Source organism: Bos grunniens, chromosome 23 (assembly GCF_055505025.1).
Source record: "Bos grunniens cultivar Pamir isolate PY7600 chromosome 23, Bosgru_T2T1.0, whole genome shotgun sequence".
NCBI lineage: Eukaryota > Metazoa > Chordata > Mammalia > Artiodactyla > Bovidae > Bos > Bos grunniens.
This window is the reverse complement of record NC_141187.1, coordinates 13,719,776-13,736,632: the sequence shown is the minus strand read 5'-3', so window position 1 is coordinate 13,736,632 and position 16,857 is coordinate 13,719,776. Positions and strand designations below refer to the sequence as shown.

Genomic DNA, 16,857 nt, shown 5'->3' with positions numbered 1-16,857 from the left:
TGTGCATACAAATCTAAGTATGTGGTATACACTTTTTTCCTATGCTACACATAAGGATTGCAACCTGACTTACCGACTATATCTTTCCAAGACAGTATATATTATTCTCCCTTGATCTTTCTAATGGCTGCATAGAATGTATATATCATAGTTTTTTCCAACCATGTTCCACTTAATGGACATTTAAGATTTTTTCCATTGTTTCAAGATATCTTGTTATACATTTATCTTTATCTTGCTGTGTTATTGAATCCTAAAAGTGAGATTACTCAGCTAAAGGGTATGCACATTTTAGATTTGAATAGATATTACTTAAATTCTTTTCCAAAAAGGGGTGTTCATTTATACTCTTAAAATAGTGCACGAGAAAACCTCTTTCCCCCCTAGAGTAATAAAGGTAGAAATTCAAACTTATTACCTGACTGGATTGTCTGTTTTTTTTTATTATTTAGATGAACAGATAAGCAATAATGTGGGGATTTTGTTTTAATCTTAAAAATACTGAAAGTATTAACAGGTTTCTAATTTCTGCCAGTCTGACGGGAAGAATAGCGCCTGATTATATTTAATTGTTTTCATCTGATTATATCTTTTCCTATGGAGCTTTACTTTTTTAAACTACCTTCTTGACCTTTAATAGGTTTATATTGATTTCACTGTTCCTCTCAAAAGAGCACTTTCATTTTTCTAATTAATAAATGTTTATTTTATTTCTTGAGCTCTTAAGATTATTCATTAGTTGTGTATAGAATTAATTCAAAATAGTTTTAAAATTATTTCTCTTGCTTTAGAGCTCTATTTTAAGTGATTACTATGTATTTCTTCACCTGAATGTTTGTCACTAAACACATTTATGTTTTTTTATTATGTTGATAACCTTTATTTCATAATTTTGTAGCAAATCCTACTTGAAGTTTTCCTTATGCGTTTCTCCTCTGATGTGCAGAGCATTACTGTATGGTGGAATGCGAGAATCTCAGCCTGAAGCCGAAATCCCTCTTGAAGACACCACTGCAGAAGCATTCACAATGCTGCTTAAATACATCTACACTGGGCGGGCGACGCTGACAGATGAGAAGGAGGAGGTGCTGCTGGACTTTTTGAGCCTGGCTCATAAATACGGATTTCCGGAGCTGGAGGATTCCACCTCTGAGTACCTCTGCACCATACTTAACATTCAGAACGTCTGTATGACTTTTGATGTTGCCAGTCTCTACTCACTTCCCAAGTTAACTTGCATGTGCTGCATGTTTATGGACAGAAATGCTCAGGAGGTACTCTCAAGCGAAGGCTTCCTCTCCCTTTCTAAGGTGTGTCATTGTCTCCAAGTAATTTACAGGCAATATGCATTGTTTTATTTATATCTATAGAGAAGAAATATAGCAGTGAACTAAGAATAAAAAGAAAAGCTATTAGTGTGGAAGAGGTGGTGTGTCTAGCCATCTGCTTCTGACTGCTGAGACTCTAGATCACATAAGAGGGAGGCAGATCGCTGCTGCTTTCTTTTAAGGTTCTTCTGGTAAGTTCTGTGTGCAAGAGACTGCCGCTGGGTGGTGGTTCTCAGTGTAATGATGTCAAATTGACTATCTTTTGGTGTTGCATACTGTTTTTTGGTTTTGTATCAGTATTTCTCTGACAGAGAGTGCAACTGATGATTCCTTATTTATGAGGGGGGAAGTTCATAAAGGAGATAATGATGTATTGTTGTTCAGTTGCTGAGTCATGTCTGACTCTTTGTGACCCCATGGACTGCAGCATGCCAGGCTTACCTGTCCTTCACTGTCTCCTGCAATTTGCACAGACTCATGTCCATTGGGAGAAGGCAATGGCACCCCATTCCAGTACTCTTGCCTGGAAAATCCCATGGACGGAGGAGCCTGGTAGGCTGCAGTCCATGGGATCGCTAAGAGTCGGACACGACTGAGTGACTTCCCTTTCACTTTTCACTTTCGTGCATTGGAGAAGGAAATGGCAACCCACTCCAGTGTTCTTGCCTGGAGAATCCCAGGGATGGGGGAGGCTGGTGGGCTGCCGTCTATGGGGTCGCACGCAACCCACTCCAGTGTTCTTGCCTGGAGAATCCCAGGGATGGGGGAGGCTGGTGGGCTGCCGTCTGTGGGGTCGCACAGAGTCGCACACGACTGAAGTGACTTAGCAGCATGTCCATTGACATGAGTGATGCCATCCAACCATATTGTTTCCTTTTCCTCCTTCCCTTAATCTTTCTCAGTATCAGGGTCTTTTCTAATGAGTTGGCTCTTGGCATCACGTGGCCGAAGTATTGGAGGTTCAGCATCAGGCCTTCCAATGAATATTCAGGGTTGGTTTCCTTTAGGATTGACTGGTTTGATCTTGCAGTCCAAGGGACTCTCAAGAATCTTCTCTAGCACCACAGTTCAAAAGCATCAATTCTTTAGTGCTCAGCCTTCTTATGGTCTTTAAGTCACTGTTTTTTGTTTGTTTGTTTGTTTTCCTCTTTTGGCCCAGAATTCACTATTGTGCAATGTTTTATTTATTTATTTTTTTAATTTTATTTTATTTTTAAACTTTACATAATTGTATTAGTTTTGCCAAATATCAAAATGAATCCGCCACAGGTATATATGTGCAATGTTTTATACCATATAATAGCTAGAGTAAAACTTTTTCCCCAGTCTTCCTTTGAACCCTGGTGGTTGTCTTTCCTTTCCCTTTCTGTGTCGCTCCTAGAACCTGAATATTTTGAATGGGAAAACCTATTTGGAAAGCTACGCGTCTTGTTCTGCATGTAACTATGATTTTTACTTAGTTTTTAGAGGCAAGGATCTTACAGAGTTACACCAGTGTTGCTGGAAGTCATTTTAGCAATATGAGAACCGCAAGTATGGTAGAGCAGTAATACTGTGGAACAAAAGATTTTGATTTAAATAGTTAGATGTATCTTACTGACTTAGAGAAGTAAATTCTGCTAAAGAACGTGTACAGAGCAACAGCTTCTCACATTGCCAATTTTCTTGTTATTTTATTAAAGATAGGTGCACATGTGTTGAGAAGACTAGGTACAAGATGCCTATAGCTGTTCACACAGCCATAATGGGCAAGAGTATATGGCACAAAGAATAAGGAAAGAAGATGGCCAAGAAGAGTTAATTGCTTAAATATAAGTGATACTTGCAGTTCAGTAAAGTTTTACTTATTGATCATACACATGGTTGAGCTCCATAATAACTGGAATTTTTCCTTTTTATCCTTTTCAGACAGCACTTTTAAACATCGTATTAAGAGATTCATTTGCAGCTCCTGAAAAAGATATTTTCCTAGCCTTGTTAAATTGGTGTAAGCATAATTCAAATGAGAATCATGCTGAAATCATGCAGGCTGTGCGTTTGCCTCTGATGAGCCTCACTGAACTTCTGAATGTCGTGAGGCCTTCGGGACTGTTGTCTCCTGATGCCATCCTGGATGCTATTAAAGTTCGATCAGAGAGCCGGGACATGGACCTCAATTATAGAGGCATGCTCAGTAAGTACCTGTTTATGCCAATCTCACCAAAAAGTTTTGTTTGTATCCTATGACAGTCTCAGCGACAAAACTCTAGCTACCAAATCGTAGTTCAGGTGTACATGTGTCAGTCTAAGAACATAGCGCTCTGCTTCCTGTGGATTGCCTTTCCTGTCCTTCTCCTGCTAACTCCTCCTAATACTGCTTAGCCTTTGTAGACCACGAAATATGTATTTCTTGCCGTTTCTGGACAAACTTCTCTAGCGCTCCCTAGAATGTCAAAAATTTTATACTTTTTGTGAGAAGTTTCTTCTCATGTTAAGATCTTTCCTTCTTTCCTCCATCAAATCAGTACCGAATACATGCTATATACTTATTATTTCAGGTACCACAAACATGGAGATTCTAAATATTAATAACAGTAATAATGGCTAACATTTATATAGCATTTCCAATACTTACATGGTGTTTTTCTTAAAAATAATAGCAGTGAACACAACATTTAAAACAAACATTTCTCAACATTCAACACACTTGAGTAGTCTGTAGCAGATGCTTGATAAATTAATGCAAGAAGAACTAACTAGAAGCAGTGGAAACATATTACTGCTGTATGGAAAGCAGTCAAAGCTGGTGATAAAAGAATTGAAACTTGGGCTAGAGTATAGAGAAAGAAGTGAAAACCTAAAGTCTGAGACTTGGAGAAGACCTTTGGCCAGGGGTCCAAAGGTAGAGAAGGAAGAATTAAAGGTAGGAAGAAAACTGGGGTAGAGTTACAGAACAGAGAGCGTTTCTAGGGAGAAGGATGGTCAGTGGTATCTGGTGGTGCTGGGAGGACAAGAATTGAAAGAAAATTTTTGGATATCAATTGTGTGGATATAAATTGGTAGTAGTCTGGACAGAAGCTTAACTGTACAGAGAATTTACTATATTGAAAATATAGTAAATACCATGTATGACGACCCGGTGTGTGTGTTGGAGTAAAGGGAGTAGAGAAATAGTGTGGTAGCTAGAGGGAACAGGCCAGGAAAGATCGCGTAAGAAATTAGAGGTGCTGGAGAATGGCACTGGTTAAGGGTCAGCCTTTGATAAAGGGTGGGAGGAGGGAGAGGGGAGAAGTAACAAGTGGAGTAATATAGTTTTAGCCTTTGTAAATCTTCATCGTTGGATCCTTTCTTACATAAGCTCCTTTTTCCCCCTTCTTGTCCTAGTTTTGACTGAGGTGTTGATAGGACCCCAGGCCCAGTTTCATTATTGCCACAGGTAGACTTGGGACATGGCTGCAGAAGTGAGGAGATGCTTTGGGCGTTTCATGTAGTTTCTGGAAGCCTGGAATTGACCAGCTGGTCAATATAGGTGTCAGACCTGGGTTACAACAGGCCCATGAAATTACCAAGAAAGGGGGTGATCAACCAGTTGAGGAGCGTTCAGTTTCAAAATGATATACTGCTTATAAATGTTAAATTCTTCATTTTGGAATAATTCAGTGGGAGCTCAAGGAGGAGATTATACAAAGGCTTAGGAATCTTCTAACTTATAAACTTGAAAAATGACTAAGTAGCAGACTCTTTTTCTGACTTTTTCATTATATGAATAGTAAAATTAATAATAGAAATACTGAGCATTTCACTTTCCTCTCAGACCCTAAAATATAGGATAGTTATTTTCTAAGTAAATATTATTCAAACATTCATATTATTTTTTAAAAATCCAGTTTCTTCACTGTTTGGTGAAAAGAGGTCTAAAAATTCAGATTTGTTCCTGAGCTGATGGTCTAGAAAGACAGTTCTGCTTGTTTTGAAATCATTGTTGAGATTTGTTTGTTTTTTTGTTCTTCCCTGGGTATAGGTTTGGAGTCTTCGGGGACTTCCCATGAAACATTGAGAGGTTCTATCCTGGGACTAGGGAATTAGTATCTACGGGCACAAATACTAACTCCTTTTTAGTTCATTAATATTGGTTACTGCATGGTTTAATGCTTACAGTTACATATCAAATTAAAGCAATTTCCACCCACCCCTTAAAAAAAAAGAGGATCCAAAGGATTTTTTTTTAACTTACCAGGGGTCTGTCTTTTTGAGAATGTGCTATAGATGTAGTTGTGTACATATATAATGATGAGCATCAGTCTATATATCTGCAGAAAGGAAATTAACTTTCTAATTAATTTTTTTCCTTAGAATATTTAAACTACTTGTGCTCAGACCATTCCTTAAGTTTTGTCCTAGCTGTGGAACTGTTTCTTCCTCGAAAGTTAGTGCTTTTTCTCTTCCGACTGAGTTATACTTTGTGTATCTCAGGTTTTAGGCTTTGGGAAACAGAACAGTAATTTCTTGTTTCTTCATGCTTATAACAGATAGCACATCACAACTTCTGTCCTTAAGATGTTTTTTATTGGCTAAAAGTCGATGTGCTTTCTTGGCCTGCTAATTTATAGTATAGGTTTATGTTTGGGTGTGTGTGTGTTTAAATCTGTGCTGTAGGTACGTGGTACCACACACCTATTCCCATAGTTTTGAATAACTAGACTGAGGGGGCTTGCCACTGTGAAACTATAATTGCTGCTTTTCTTACCTACATTCTTACTCAGAGTGAGCTTCTTGAGGACTGTAATTATATTTTTCCTCCTGTCTTTTCCCAGCACCTAGCACAGTGTCTGAATCTAGACTTTTCCAAATTAATGAATGACTGAATCCATCAGTTGTTTCTAAACTAGAATTTAAAATTTGTCTCATCTATCACATAAAGACAGTAATAACAATGAACCGTTAATATTTTGAAAATTCTTTGACTCTGTTAGTATTGCCTTCCCAATTGTAGTTTTCAGTATCTTCGTCTGTAAACTAGGGGTTCACGAGTCATCTACTGAGGTTCCTCCACAGATGCATTTCATGTCTGATATGCAGTCTTGTCTCCAATAGATGGTGCGCTGCTGGAGGGCTGTGAGGCTGAGTCCAGCACAGTGAATAGCACACAGAAAGCAGCTTAGAAATTTATTTTTCCTTTAAATTAATTGGACTATGATTCCTTTCAGTTCTTGAGTGTTTTCATTCTGTGATCTTTGTAAGTAACTTGCCTAGAGTTAGAGGGAAATCATGCCTGAGCTAGAACCAAAGTGCTCATCTGACTCATGAGGCCAGTACTCGTTGACAGGCTCCTGCCTGGGTTATTTTCTGTTTCTGTTTTGTGGTGTGTTTGAATACAAGTACTGTTAGATGTGGAGACAGGCCTGCAGGAAGTGCAGATAATGAGGAAGGTTAAGGTAAGGAATGATCAGGAAAGTCATCTGTAATGCTTCGCTTGCTGGCAGGGAGGGTCTATACATTCTTCCAGGAAGTCAAGTTGGGGAGTAGAGTATGATTTAGGGGACAGAACTGGGTAAAGAGATTGCAGGGGGAAGAGAAGTAAATGTGGATCCAAATGATCCATCAAGGGTTAACAGCCATCTCAGCCTAGATGCAACAGAGAGTTCAATAAAGGATAGTTAAGAACATGAAGCAGTTAAAGAAAAACACACAAGATAATTAACCCAGCACCATTCAGATTTTGGCACTGTGTAGCTAGGGGCTGGTCCTGCTCCATTTCTTCATAGTTTTTCTTTCTAATAATTGGCTTTTTTTCTGCCTAACTGTGGAACTTTAGAGTTTCATTTTCTTTCCTTAGTATTTGTAAAATGCATCAAAAATCAGAAATGTAAAGGTAACAATTATTGTTGTCTACTGTCTTATTTAATCTCTACCACCCTATTTTTTTGAGAGCTCTTTTATCTACTGATAGACAGATAATAGACAGTAAGAGTATTTGTGGCTTGAATTATTTTGTTATGACTTCAACTTTTTTTGGTGATCATTTTCCCTTTTAAATTCATCATTTAACCATGGATTCTGGGGAAAAAAATAATTGGAGTTGTATTTTTAATCCTGTGAGATACTTGGATTATAGTTACCATGAGAGAATTTCCATTTTTGTAAATGTTCCCAATTTTGAAGGGGAAGATACTCACAGGGAATCTATATCAAGAAAGTTAGATAAGTTCTCAAGTCCTCTTGAAATAAACTTCAAAAGAGAACTTAGAATTGTGGTCGAAATTTTATTTCCATTTTAGACATTCAGCTACGGTCACTCAAAACTCTTGTGCCTCATATGTTATTCTTTGCTTGATAAATTTTAGAAGTGAAAAAGCTTATGTTTAGAGAAAATCGAAGGATAGCAGCAGGCTCTACATCTGAAAGCTTGAGTGACCCTTCTTTGTCTTGGTCTTGACTAGTGGTGTCAGAGCTGGAGGATATGCTTCCAGTGGTCAGCCGCAGCAGACTTTGAACACCCACATTCTGTACCCAGCAGTAAGGGAACAAAAGTTTGTTTTTACCAAGTAATGACACATCACTGATAACCTGAAAATCACAAATTTGAAGCCTTTTTTTGCTTGCTTTATAAAATGCTTTGTCTCAAGATTGGAGGCCTCAACTTCTCTCTGTTTGGTTCACTGAGGGACCCCCAGTGCCTCAATGGTACAGAATGGGTCCTTAGTAAATGTTTTTTGACTAATTAAATGCTTATATTTATGTAGTACCTTAGTATATATTTGCAGTATAATTTTTAGCTCTGTGGGTGGGTTGGGTAAAATTACTATTGGTTTTAGATGAGAAAACAGATTCAGAGAGACTAAGAGACCTCATCAAGGATAATAAGTGGTAGAGCCTGAGTCTCAAACTTAGATTTTCTCATTTTAAGTCCAACTTAAAAACAACAACAACAACAAAGTTTTATCAGACTGTTCTTTCTTTTGGGACTTAAGTAACCTTAGAAGGAGGAGCTAGTAAGGGGGGAAAATATGGTCTTCCCATGAGAAACCCTTTACGATGGTAGTAGCAGGGCAGGGGCCCTGGTAACAGACCACCTGTGTTCTAATAACACCTCTGCTCCTTGCTAACTGTATAGCCTTGGGCAACAAAGTCCACCTAACCCTTCTCTGTCTCCACTTCCCCATCTGCGAAATGAATGTAATAGGAGTCCTACACTCAAAGGATTACTATGAGAACTAGGTCAAAGGAATTGATAACATTTGTTAGATAACAGAAAATAAATGTGAACACTATGTGTGATTTCCATGAGCTAATAGAACGTTTTTGTTGTTCAGTCATTAAGTTGTGTCCAACTCTTTGTGACCCCATGGATTGCAGCATACCAGGCTCCTCTGTCCTCCACTAATAGAATTTAGTAAGTTATAAACTGAAACTGTCTCTTGGACAGGGAGATCAAACCAGTCAATACTAAGGGAGCTCAACCCTGAATATTCACTGGAAAGACTGATGCTGAAGCTCCGGTATTTTGGTCATCTGATGCAAACAGATGACTCCTTGGAACAGTCCCTGATGCTGGGAAAGATTGAGGACAGAAGGAGAAGAGGGCATTAGAGGATGAGATGGTTGGATGGCAGCACCGATGCAATGAACATGAACTTGGGCAAACTCATGGTGAGGGACAGGGAGGCCTGGCATGCTGCAGTCCATGGGGTCACAGAGAGTCAGACACGACTGGGCGACTGAACAACAACAAACTGAAACTGAGCACATAAGCCTCTGGTGGTAAGAAGTTGATCATGACTAGGTTTTATTTTCATTTGGTTTGGTTTCTGAGTTGCCTTAGTCTTTTGCAGGTTAACTAAATTTAACCCAAACCCTATTTTTCAGCTGCATTTTTTATCAGCTGGAGCCACTCTCTTTACCTGTCTTCATTTGAAAAAAAAAGTTTTTAAATCTGCATTTTCCTAGAAATCTGCAATGATAAATTGCTCCTTTTCCCTGAGAGCCTAATTATAGCTCATACTTTTACCTAGTCAGATATGTATATTCTGTGAGAATTCAGCATTTATTTATACCATCTGTAAACTTGGCCAGTGCTCTTATTGTGTGCTTTTTTACACATGTTTTGTAAAAATAATGGCAGTTTTGTAAAAATATTGGCAGATTTTTAGAGTTTAGTCTGTGCTTTGCAAAGCTCTTTTCATTTAATTCTTAAACCAGAACACCTGTGGAATAGATGATGCCCTATTGAGAAACCGAAGTTCAGAGAATGTAACTTCCCCAAAGTGACACATGTGGTTAAAGGTGGCAGCATTATTTAAACCCTGACTTCAAAGCTCAAGATCTTAACATCTATTTTATGTTGCCTATTATGACTCCATGGAGAGAGTGTCAGTATTAGAATGTTAGTACCTGGAAGACAAGTTTCCAGATCTGTGAAGCAAAATTCGCATAGAGAACTTCAGAGTCTTAGGAACAATTGACTCTTAGTACATCTAGTGTTGGAGAGGGGAAGAGGAGGGTTAGTTATAATCATAATATTAATTTTGATGACAGACTGAATTTTTATTTTTACAAGTGTATCTTCTTTTAAACATATTCTTGTTTTTTAAATAATTGATTCAGCACGTCCTTGTATGACCAACAGCTCTGCTGTATTGGAAATTTTCTCTGTTTTGTCAGAAATTGGACCTATCTGCTTTTATATTTTGTGCTCAGCCCAGGTGGCAGGTATAGGTCATTTCACATGCTATTTTTGTCAAGTAGATATTAAAGCTTCTAATAGAATGAATTCAGCAGAGCTGATTTGTTTGTCCTAGAACATAATTTTTCCTAGTATTTACCACTTTTTCTTAGTCATAACTAGTCCCAGGCACTTAGTGGCTACAGTGGTGTCATTAAATTTCAACTGTGATGGTATCTTACACCTCACAGACATTCCATATCTCCTCTCTCTCATTAAATGCATATACTCGAATCATCTAGAATTTTAATCTTTCCCCCCCAAAAAGGAAAATTTAATAAGTAACTGTTAACCTTGCTTTTTCTATTTTTCACTTAGTACCAGAAGAAAACATTGCAACTATGAAGTATGGAGCCCAGGTTGTGAAAGGGGAGCTGAAGTCTGCCTTATTAGATGGTGACACTCAGAATTATGATTTGGATCATGGATTTTCTAGGCACCCAATTGATGATGACTGTCGTTCTGGCATTGAGATTAAGCTAGGTCAGCCGTCCATTATCAATCATATACGGATCCTCCTGTGGGACCGAGATAGCCGGTGAGTCATTAGCATGACTTGGAGAGATACTGACATGTTTGACTGAGATGGCCTAATTTTGTGGTCATCAGCTTTGGTTTTACAAATTTGATGTTTTATATCCTTGTCATCATTTTACTGTTTCTCTTGAAGTTTAGTTTTAGGGAAAGAATTAAGTACATTTCTTTAAAACAACATTTTTTGTTTCTTTTCTGCATATGAAAGTAATGAACACGTGTTTATTGTGGAAAACATAGAAAATACAGAAAAGCACAAAGAAGAAAATAAAAATTACTAGCAATCTCACTGCCTATTATTAATCTTTGTACTAGTCTAACTAGCATTTTTTTTATGCATAGTGATATAAACACACATAAGCACAGACAAAACAGAAACCTGTAAAACCACACATAGTTTTATAAAATAAAGATCAGATATACAAAAATTAACTTTGCTTTTTAATAAAAACATTGTGAATATTCTATGCTTTTAAAATGTTACTTAGATCTTTCTAGACAAGGCAGTTGAGGAGGAGGGAGCGATTGAAGGGAGGATTCACTTGGCGTGCACTGTGCCCCTCGGGAACGTTATTGCGCGTGGAACGGCTGCTTTTGTAAGGCTGTTGCCCAGAAGAAAAGATGTTTGGTCTTCACAAGCCAAAGATGTACCGAAGTATAGAGGGCTGCTGTATTTGCAGAGCTAAATCCTCCAGTTCTCGATTCACTGACAGTAAACACTATGAAAAGGATTTCCAGAGCTGTTTTGGGTTACATGAGACTCGTTCAGGAGATATCTGTAATGCCTGTGTCCTGCTTGTGAAAAGATGGAAGAAATTGCCAGCAGGATCAAAAAAAAACTGGAATCATGTGGTAGATGCAAGGGCAGGACCCAGTCTAAAGACTACACTGAAACCAAAGAAAGTGAAAACTCTATCTGGAAACAGGATAAAAAGTAACCAGATCAGTAAACTGCAGAAGGAATTTAAGCGCCACAATTCTGATGCTCACAGTACAACCTCAAGTGCCTCTCCAGCTCAGTCTCCCTGTTACAGTAACCAGTCAGATGATGGCTCAGATACAGAGATGGCTTCTGGCTCCAACAGAACGCCAGTGTTTTCCTTTCTAGATCTCACATACTGGAAAAGACAGAAAATATGCTGTGGCATTATCTATAAAGGCCGCTTTGGGGAAGTCCTCATCGACACACATCTATTCAAGCCTTGCTGCAGCAATAAGAAAGCAGCTGCTGAGAAGCCGGAGGAGCAGGGGCCAGAGCCTCTGCCTATCTCCACTCAGGAGTGGTGACTAAGCTTTATGTAGAAGGGGAGCAAAAATGATTTAAATTTTGGAAAACAAAGCAACAAAATGACCCTCCTATTTTTAATTTGGATACCTGCTATTCTGCCAAAAGATGGATTTGTAGAATAGTTTCGAATGGGTTATTTTTCCTCCAGTTCCACAAACTCTGAAGCCAGTGAAGCTTACTACGAGATAAAAAAGAAGTGTACATAATATTTAAGATGCTGAGTATTTCATAGGAAAGCTGAATGCTGCTGTAAAGTGCTCTTTAAGTCTTTTTTAAAAATCCCCTTCTAATGAATGAAATTAGGGGAATTTTCAGGGGACAGAGATGGGATTTGTTGTATGATAAACGTATGTAGTTTTAGTCTTTCTATTTTGAGAAGCAGTGGTTGGGGCATTTTTTAAGATGGCTGGCTACACTTGTTTTCCTTCATTATAATAAATTTGTCATAACTCAGTAAACATGGACTTGCCCCTAGAGGTGGTGGTTAATAACTGAAATATTAAGGTCTTGCCAAAGTTCTGGTGATTCAAACCTGTACTACTGAATATTAAGCAGGACAGACAGCTCTCTGGTGCGAGTATCTTGAAGGAGTAATTTCTAATATGCAGAGGTAACTTGACTGTGTATGTTGCATCCTGTGTCACCTCCCTCCATATTGGTATTTGATACAGATTTTAATTTATATGAAACTTAAAAAGCAGAATCAAAACTTAAAGCAGAATCAAAGTTCCTCTTGGGGAAATGTCAAGTCTTTAGGATAAGCAATCCTACATGAATAGTACCAAAGCATTACCACTTGGTAGAGAACATTCTCTACTAAAAATGTTATATTATCTGAAAAATAACAATGTGCAAGTCTTTGGATGGCACACGAGAAAAACAAAGGTTAATGCTTCTTGGGGCACGTTTCTTAGAGGGCTTGCAAGCGTGTAAATAATTTGTTTATGTTACGTGACTGGTGACTTCACTGAAAATCTGCACAATTCAGTTTTAGCTCTGGATTACTTCAGTTGACCTTTGTGAAGGTTTTATCTGTGTAGAATGGTTGTTTGACTTGTTTTAACCTGTTAGGGTTTTGGGATTTTGGGGTTTTTTTTTTCATTCTATATTAAAGTAAAATTCTACTAAAAGAAAAGAGGTGTGTGTGAATGCTGAGTGGGTTGGTTTTGGTTTGGCTTCTTTTAGTCAGGCTTTCTGAACATTGAGGTGTTAGATGATACATCCTAAATGTGGAGCTCTTCCATTCTGAAACCTTCATTAAAAGCCTTTTACTTGAACCCAAACCAAAGTACTATCTATTGCCTCTTTTCTAAAAGTACAGGAAAAATATATCACCTGTTTTCATAACGAGGAAGCATCGTTTGCCTCCCTGGTAAAACATGACTCAGTACTTATTTTTAAAACTGGATTTTAAAGATTGGATAGTATACATAACAAGAGAGTGAGCCACTTTTTATGGGCACCCTATAGTTTTATAGTTCTTAATCAAAACTTAAAGTTTTCTATTTCTTCCTTTGGGAAAAAACTACAAGCCACCATATGCACAGACTACACAGTGAGTTGGCTCAGTGCTCCCGCAGACTTTGAGGTATATTACAAGAACCCCAGCCATTATCATCTTCCTCCTGAGTTATTTTGAAATTTTGTTTTGTACATTTTGGCTGCAGTATTGGTGGTAGAATATACTATAATATGGATCATCTCTACTTCTGTATTTATTTATTTATTACTAGACCTCAACCACAGTCTTCTTTCCCCCTTCCACCTCTCTTTGCCTGTAGGATGTACTGTATGTAGTCATGCACTTTGTATTAATATATTAGAAATCTACAAATCTGTTTTGTACTTTTTATACTGTTGGATACTTATAATCAAAACTTTTACTAGGGTATTGAATAAATTTAGTCTTATTAGAAAAAAAAAAAATGTTACTTAAAAAAATTTTTTTTTAGGGACTTCCCTGGTTTTCCAGTGGCTAGGACTCTGAGCTCCCAATGCAGGGGACCTGGGTTCAATCTCTGGTCAGGGAACTAGATCCCACATGTTGCCACTATGAGTTGACATGCCACACTGAAGATCCTACATGCTGCAACAGAGATTGAAGACCCTGTTTGCTGCAGCTAAGATCCAGCGCAGCCAAAATAAATACAAAATTTTATTGAAGTATAGTTTATTTACAATATTGTTTTTAATTTCTGCTGTACAGCACAGTGATTCAGTTTTTTATATATATATATATATATACACACACACACACACACATGTTTTTTTATATTCTTTTCCATTATGGTTTATCATAGGATATTGAATATAATTCCCTGTGCTATACAGTAGGTCCTTGTTTATCCATGTAAAATGTTACTTTTAATGATTGTTTGGTATTTTCTACCATTTGGGTTACCACTATTTATTTACTTGATTGATTACTTTTAGATATTATAAAAACTTTAAAAATCTATTTTATACTATGGATAAAAAAAAATTGTCTTTTAGTGTGTATAAATATCATTATCAAAACAAAACTGTGAAAAAGATTTGGTGGGGTCCAGCCTAGAAACCCACCAGTTTCAAAAGTTGACCTTTCTTTCTAGCCACTCTAATTTTCACCCACTGTGGTGTCTGGGTTCAGCCATGATGGCAGAAATACCAGAGCAGTAGGGTGACTAAGAACTGAATGGTCTCCCTCATTACTGCTTACCTTTAACCTACACCCTACATACCTGGATACTGGTGTGCAGTCTCTGAGGCCCTGCTTGTGTTTTTTACGTCTAGGCAAGAAGGGCTTAATAGTAAGGATGATGAAACCCTGCAGATCTTGCTGGTTAATTCATTTTTCTTGTTAGCACCACTGACCACCACACTGGGCTTTCAGGCCATTTGAACCAAGTGTGAGGGAAGCTTTATGAAGGGAGAGCCAGCATTTCCCATGTGTGTGGATGTTGGAGGTTATCTCTTGGTTGTCTGTTCCCTTTATATTAAGAATATATTTCCTGATATGTATCTTATTGGATATAATATGTTTGTTTGGCAAAATGGAACACATTCATGTATTATTTCCATGAGTCTCTGATTAATAATAGTAGTAGGCAGTGTTCTAGAAGTTTTACATATATTCATTCATTTAACTAATGATGAAATTAGTATAAAAATAATAAAAGAAAAAGGTTAGCACATTTGAAAGTAGTTACCATCATTTCCAAGATGTTAAATATTTATAGGCGACTTTGTTTTACTATGTGCGTTACATTCACAGGGGACTTAACTTTACCATGTACCAGTTGTTATCTTACAGAAGTTGTTATCATTCTAAGCAAAGGTGAAAAATTCAGAATCTTAAGCCAAAAAGATTCTGACATGTGTTGTAAAATTATATCCTACATTGCTGATAACCCAGAGAGGTTCAATAAAAGGTTATAACCAGTTTGAGACTGAGCGATAAAATGAATGGGAGTGAGGGGACAGCAGAAAATGAGGGGATGACACAAAATAAGCTGACCTTTTCTGGTCACAACTGTTGGTTGCAGGCTGACATTTATGGTCACCTAAATCTTCTGAGATTGTTCCTGTTGATATTACAGTACAAGTAATAACTGCATCTCAAATTTAAATTTGGCTTATGACAGGGGAATATAGATTTGTTCAGGATGGGACCAGCATGTAATGGTCCAGGGTAGCTGACCAGGGGAGGATGATAGGCTGATTTCATTACTGGCAGATTATTAGCTGCCAAATTTTAAGTTGTATGGAAAAGAAACACGTAATATCTCTTCACCCATGTCATTTATTGTTCTTCAGGCTGCGTTTGTGTGTGAGAGGGATCAGGAGATAAGCTGGCCTCCGTGAGGAAATATTCAGAGTTGCCTTTCCTCCTGAGAGAGTAGGGCTGAGCACCCAGGCCGATGAAGGCAGAAGGAGAAAACACCCTTCTCTATTTTCTGTCCTCTCTCTGTCATGGCTTTAATAATCTGCTAATATGGTGTGTGCAGGGCATCCTGGTCCTGTTATGTCTTCTATACCTGATAACATGCCAAGCTCCATGCTAGACCCTGAATATATGCAGATAAATATGGCATGGTACATGTTCTTAAGCAACTTGAGACTTTCCCTGGTGGCTCAGCGATAGAGAATCTCCCTGCGATGCAGGAGACTCAGGTTCAGTCCCTTTGTCAGGAAGATCCTCTGAAGAGGAAAATGGCAACCCACTCCAGTATTCTTGCCTGGGAAATCCTATGGACAGAGGAGCCTGGTGAGCTACAGTCCATGAGTCACAAAAGAGTTGGGCATGACTTAGTGACTAAGCAACATGTTCTTAAGCAGCTTGAGACCTAATAAGGCAGACAGACATGCAAAGAGATAACTTCAATACATATTGTAAATGCTGTATTAGGGGGATCTATACAAATTTCATCATCAGGATTTGGTCGTCGTTCAGAAAACCTAATTCATGAGTAGTGTATTTTTTGTACCTTTTAACATTTTATTAAAATACCACTTGTTATTTTAATATCCTTTTTTTTCTGCCTTTTTCCTTTTGATTCATAGGTCTTATTCATACTTCATTGAAGTGTCAATGGATGAACTTGACTGGATCAGAGTGATTGATCATTCGCAGTATTTGTGTCGTTCCTGGCAAAAGTTATATTTTCCAGCCCGCGTCTGCAGGTAGTTCTCATGGCTTATAAATGATATTGACGTTTGTCTAAAGAGATACGAATGTTGAGAAACAGATTTCGTTTTCTGTCTCACAGAAGAAAAGTTTTTCAGGGTATCAGCTACCAAATGCATTCCAACTAAAACACTTAGGGAAACTGGAAAATTAAACATCTTAATATTTATAGTGTACTGTGAAACTGTTTTGTACCATGTTTATGTAGTAGACCTGTAAATGGATAAGAAGGGACACTGAGATGTGGAAATGCTTTTTAAATTCCGTTCTATACCTTGAAAGCAGAGCTATTGTTAGTGGGTGCATTCTTTCCACAAAAGCCAGGAGGGATATTTTTGGA

At 37.8% G+C, this 16,857-nt stretch overlaps 1 protein-coding gene and 1 pseudogene across 28 annotated transcripts in view; both read left to right on the top strand.

The window, feature by feature from the left end:
- BTBD9 (BTB domain containing 9) overlaps positions 1 to 16,857 on the top strand; it is a 415,967-nt gene that overhangs the window by 40,358 nt on the left and 358,752 nt on the right. For all 28 annotated transcript variants that reach the window (XM_086371529.1, XM_086371528.1, XM_086371526.1 and 25 more), the window contains exons 3-6: positions 947 to 1,310; positions 3,237 to 3,501; positions 10,348 to 10,567; positions 16,394 to 16,513. In XM_086371529.1, coding sequence (XP_086227655.1) covers positions 947 to 1,310; positions 3,237 to 3,501; positions 10,348 to 10,567; positions 16,394 to 16,513 — 969 coding nt within the window. The remainder of the gene's footprint in view (positions 1 to 946; positions 1,311 to 3,236; positions 3,502 to 10,347; positions 10,568 to 16,393; positions 16,514 to 16,857) is intronic.
- Positions 11,043 to 11,969, top strand: LOC147346727 (SIN3-HDAC complex-associated factor pseudogene; annotated as a pseudogene).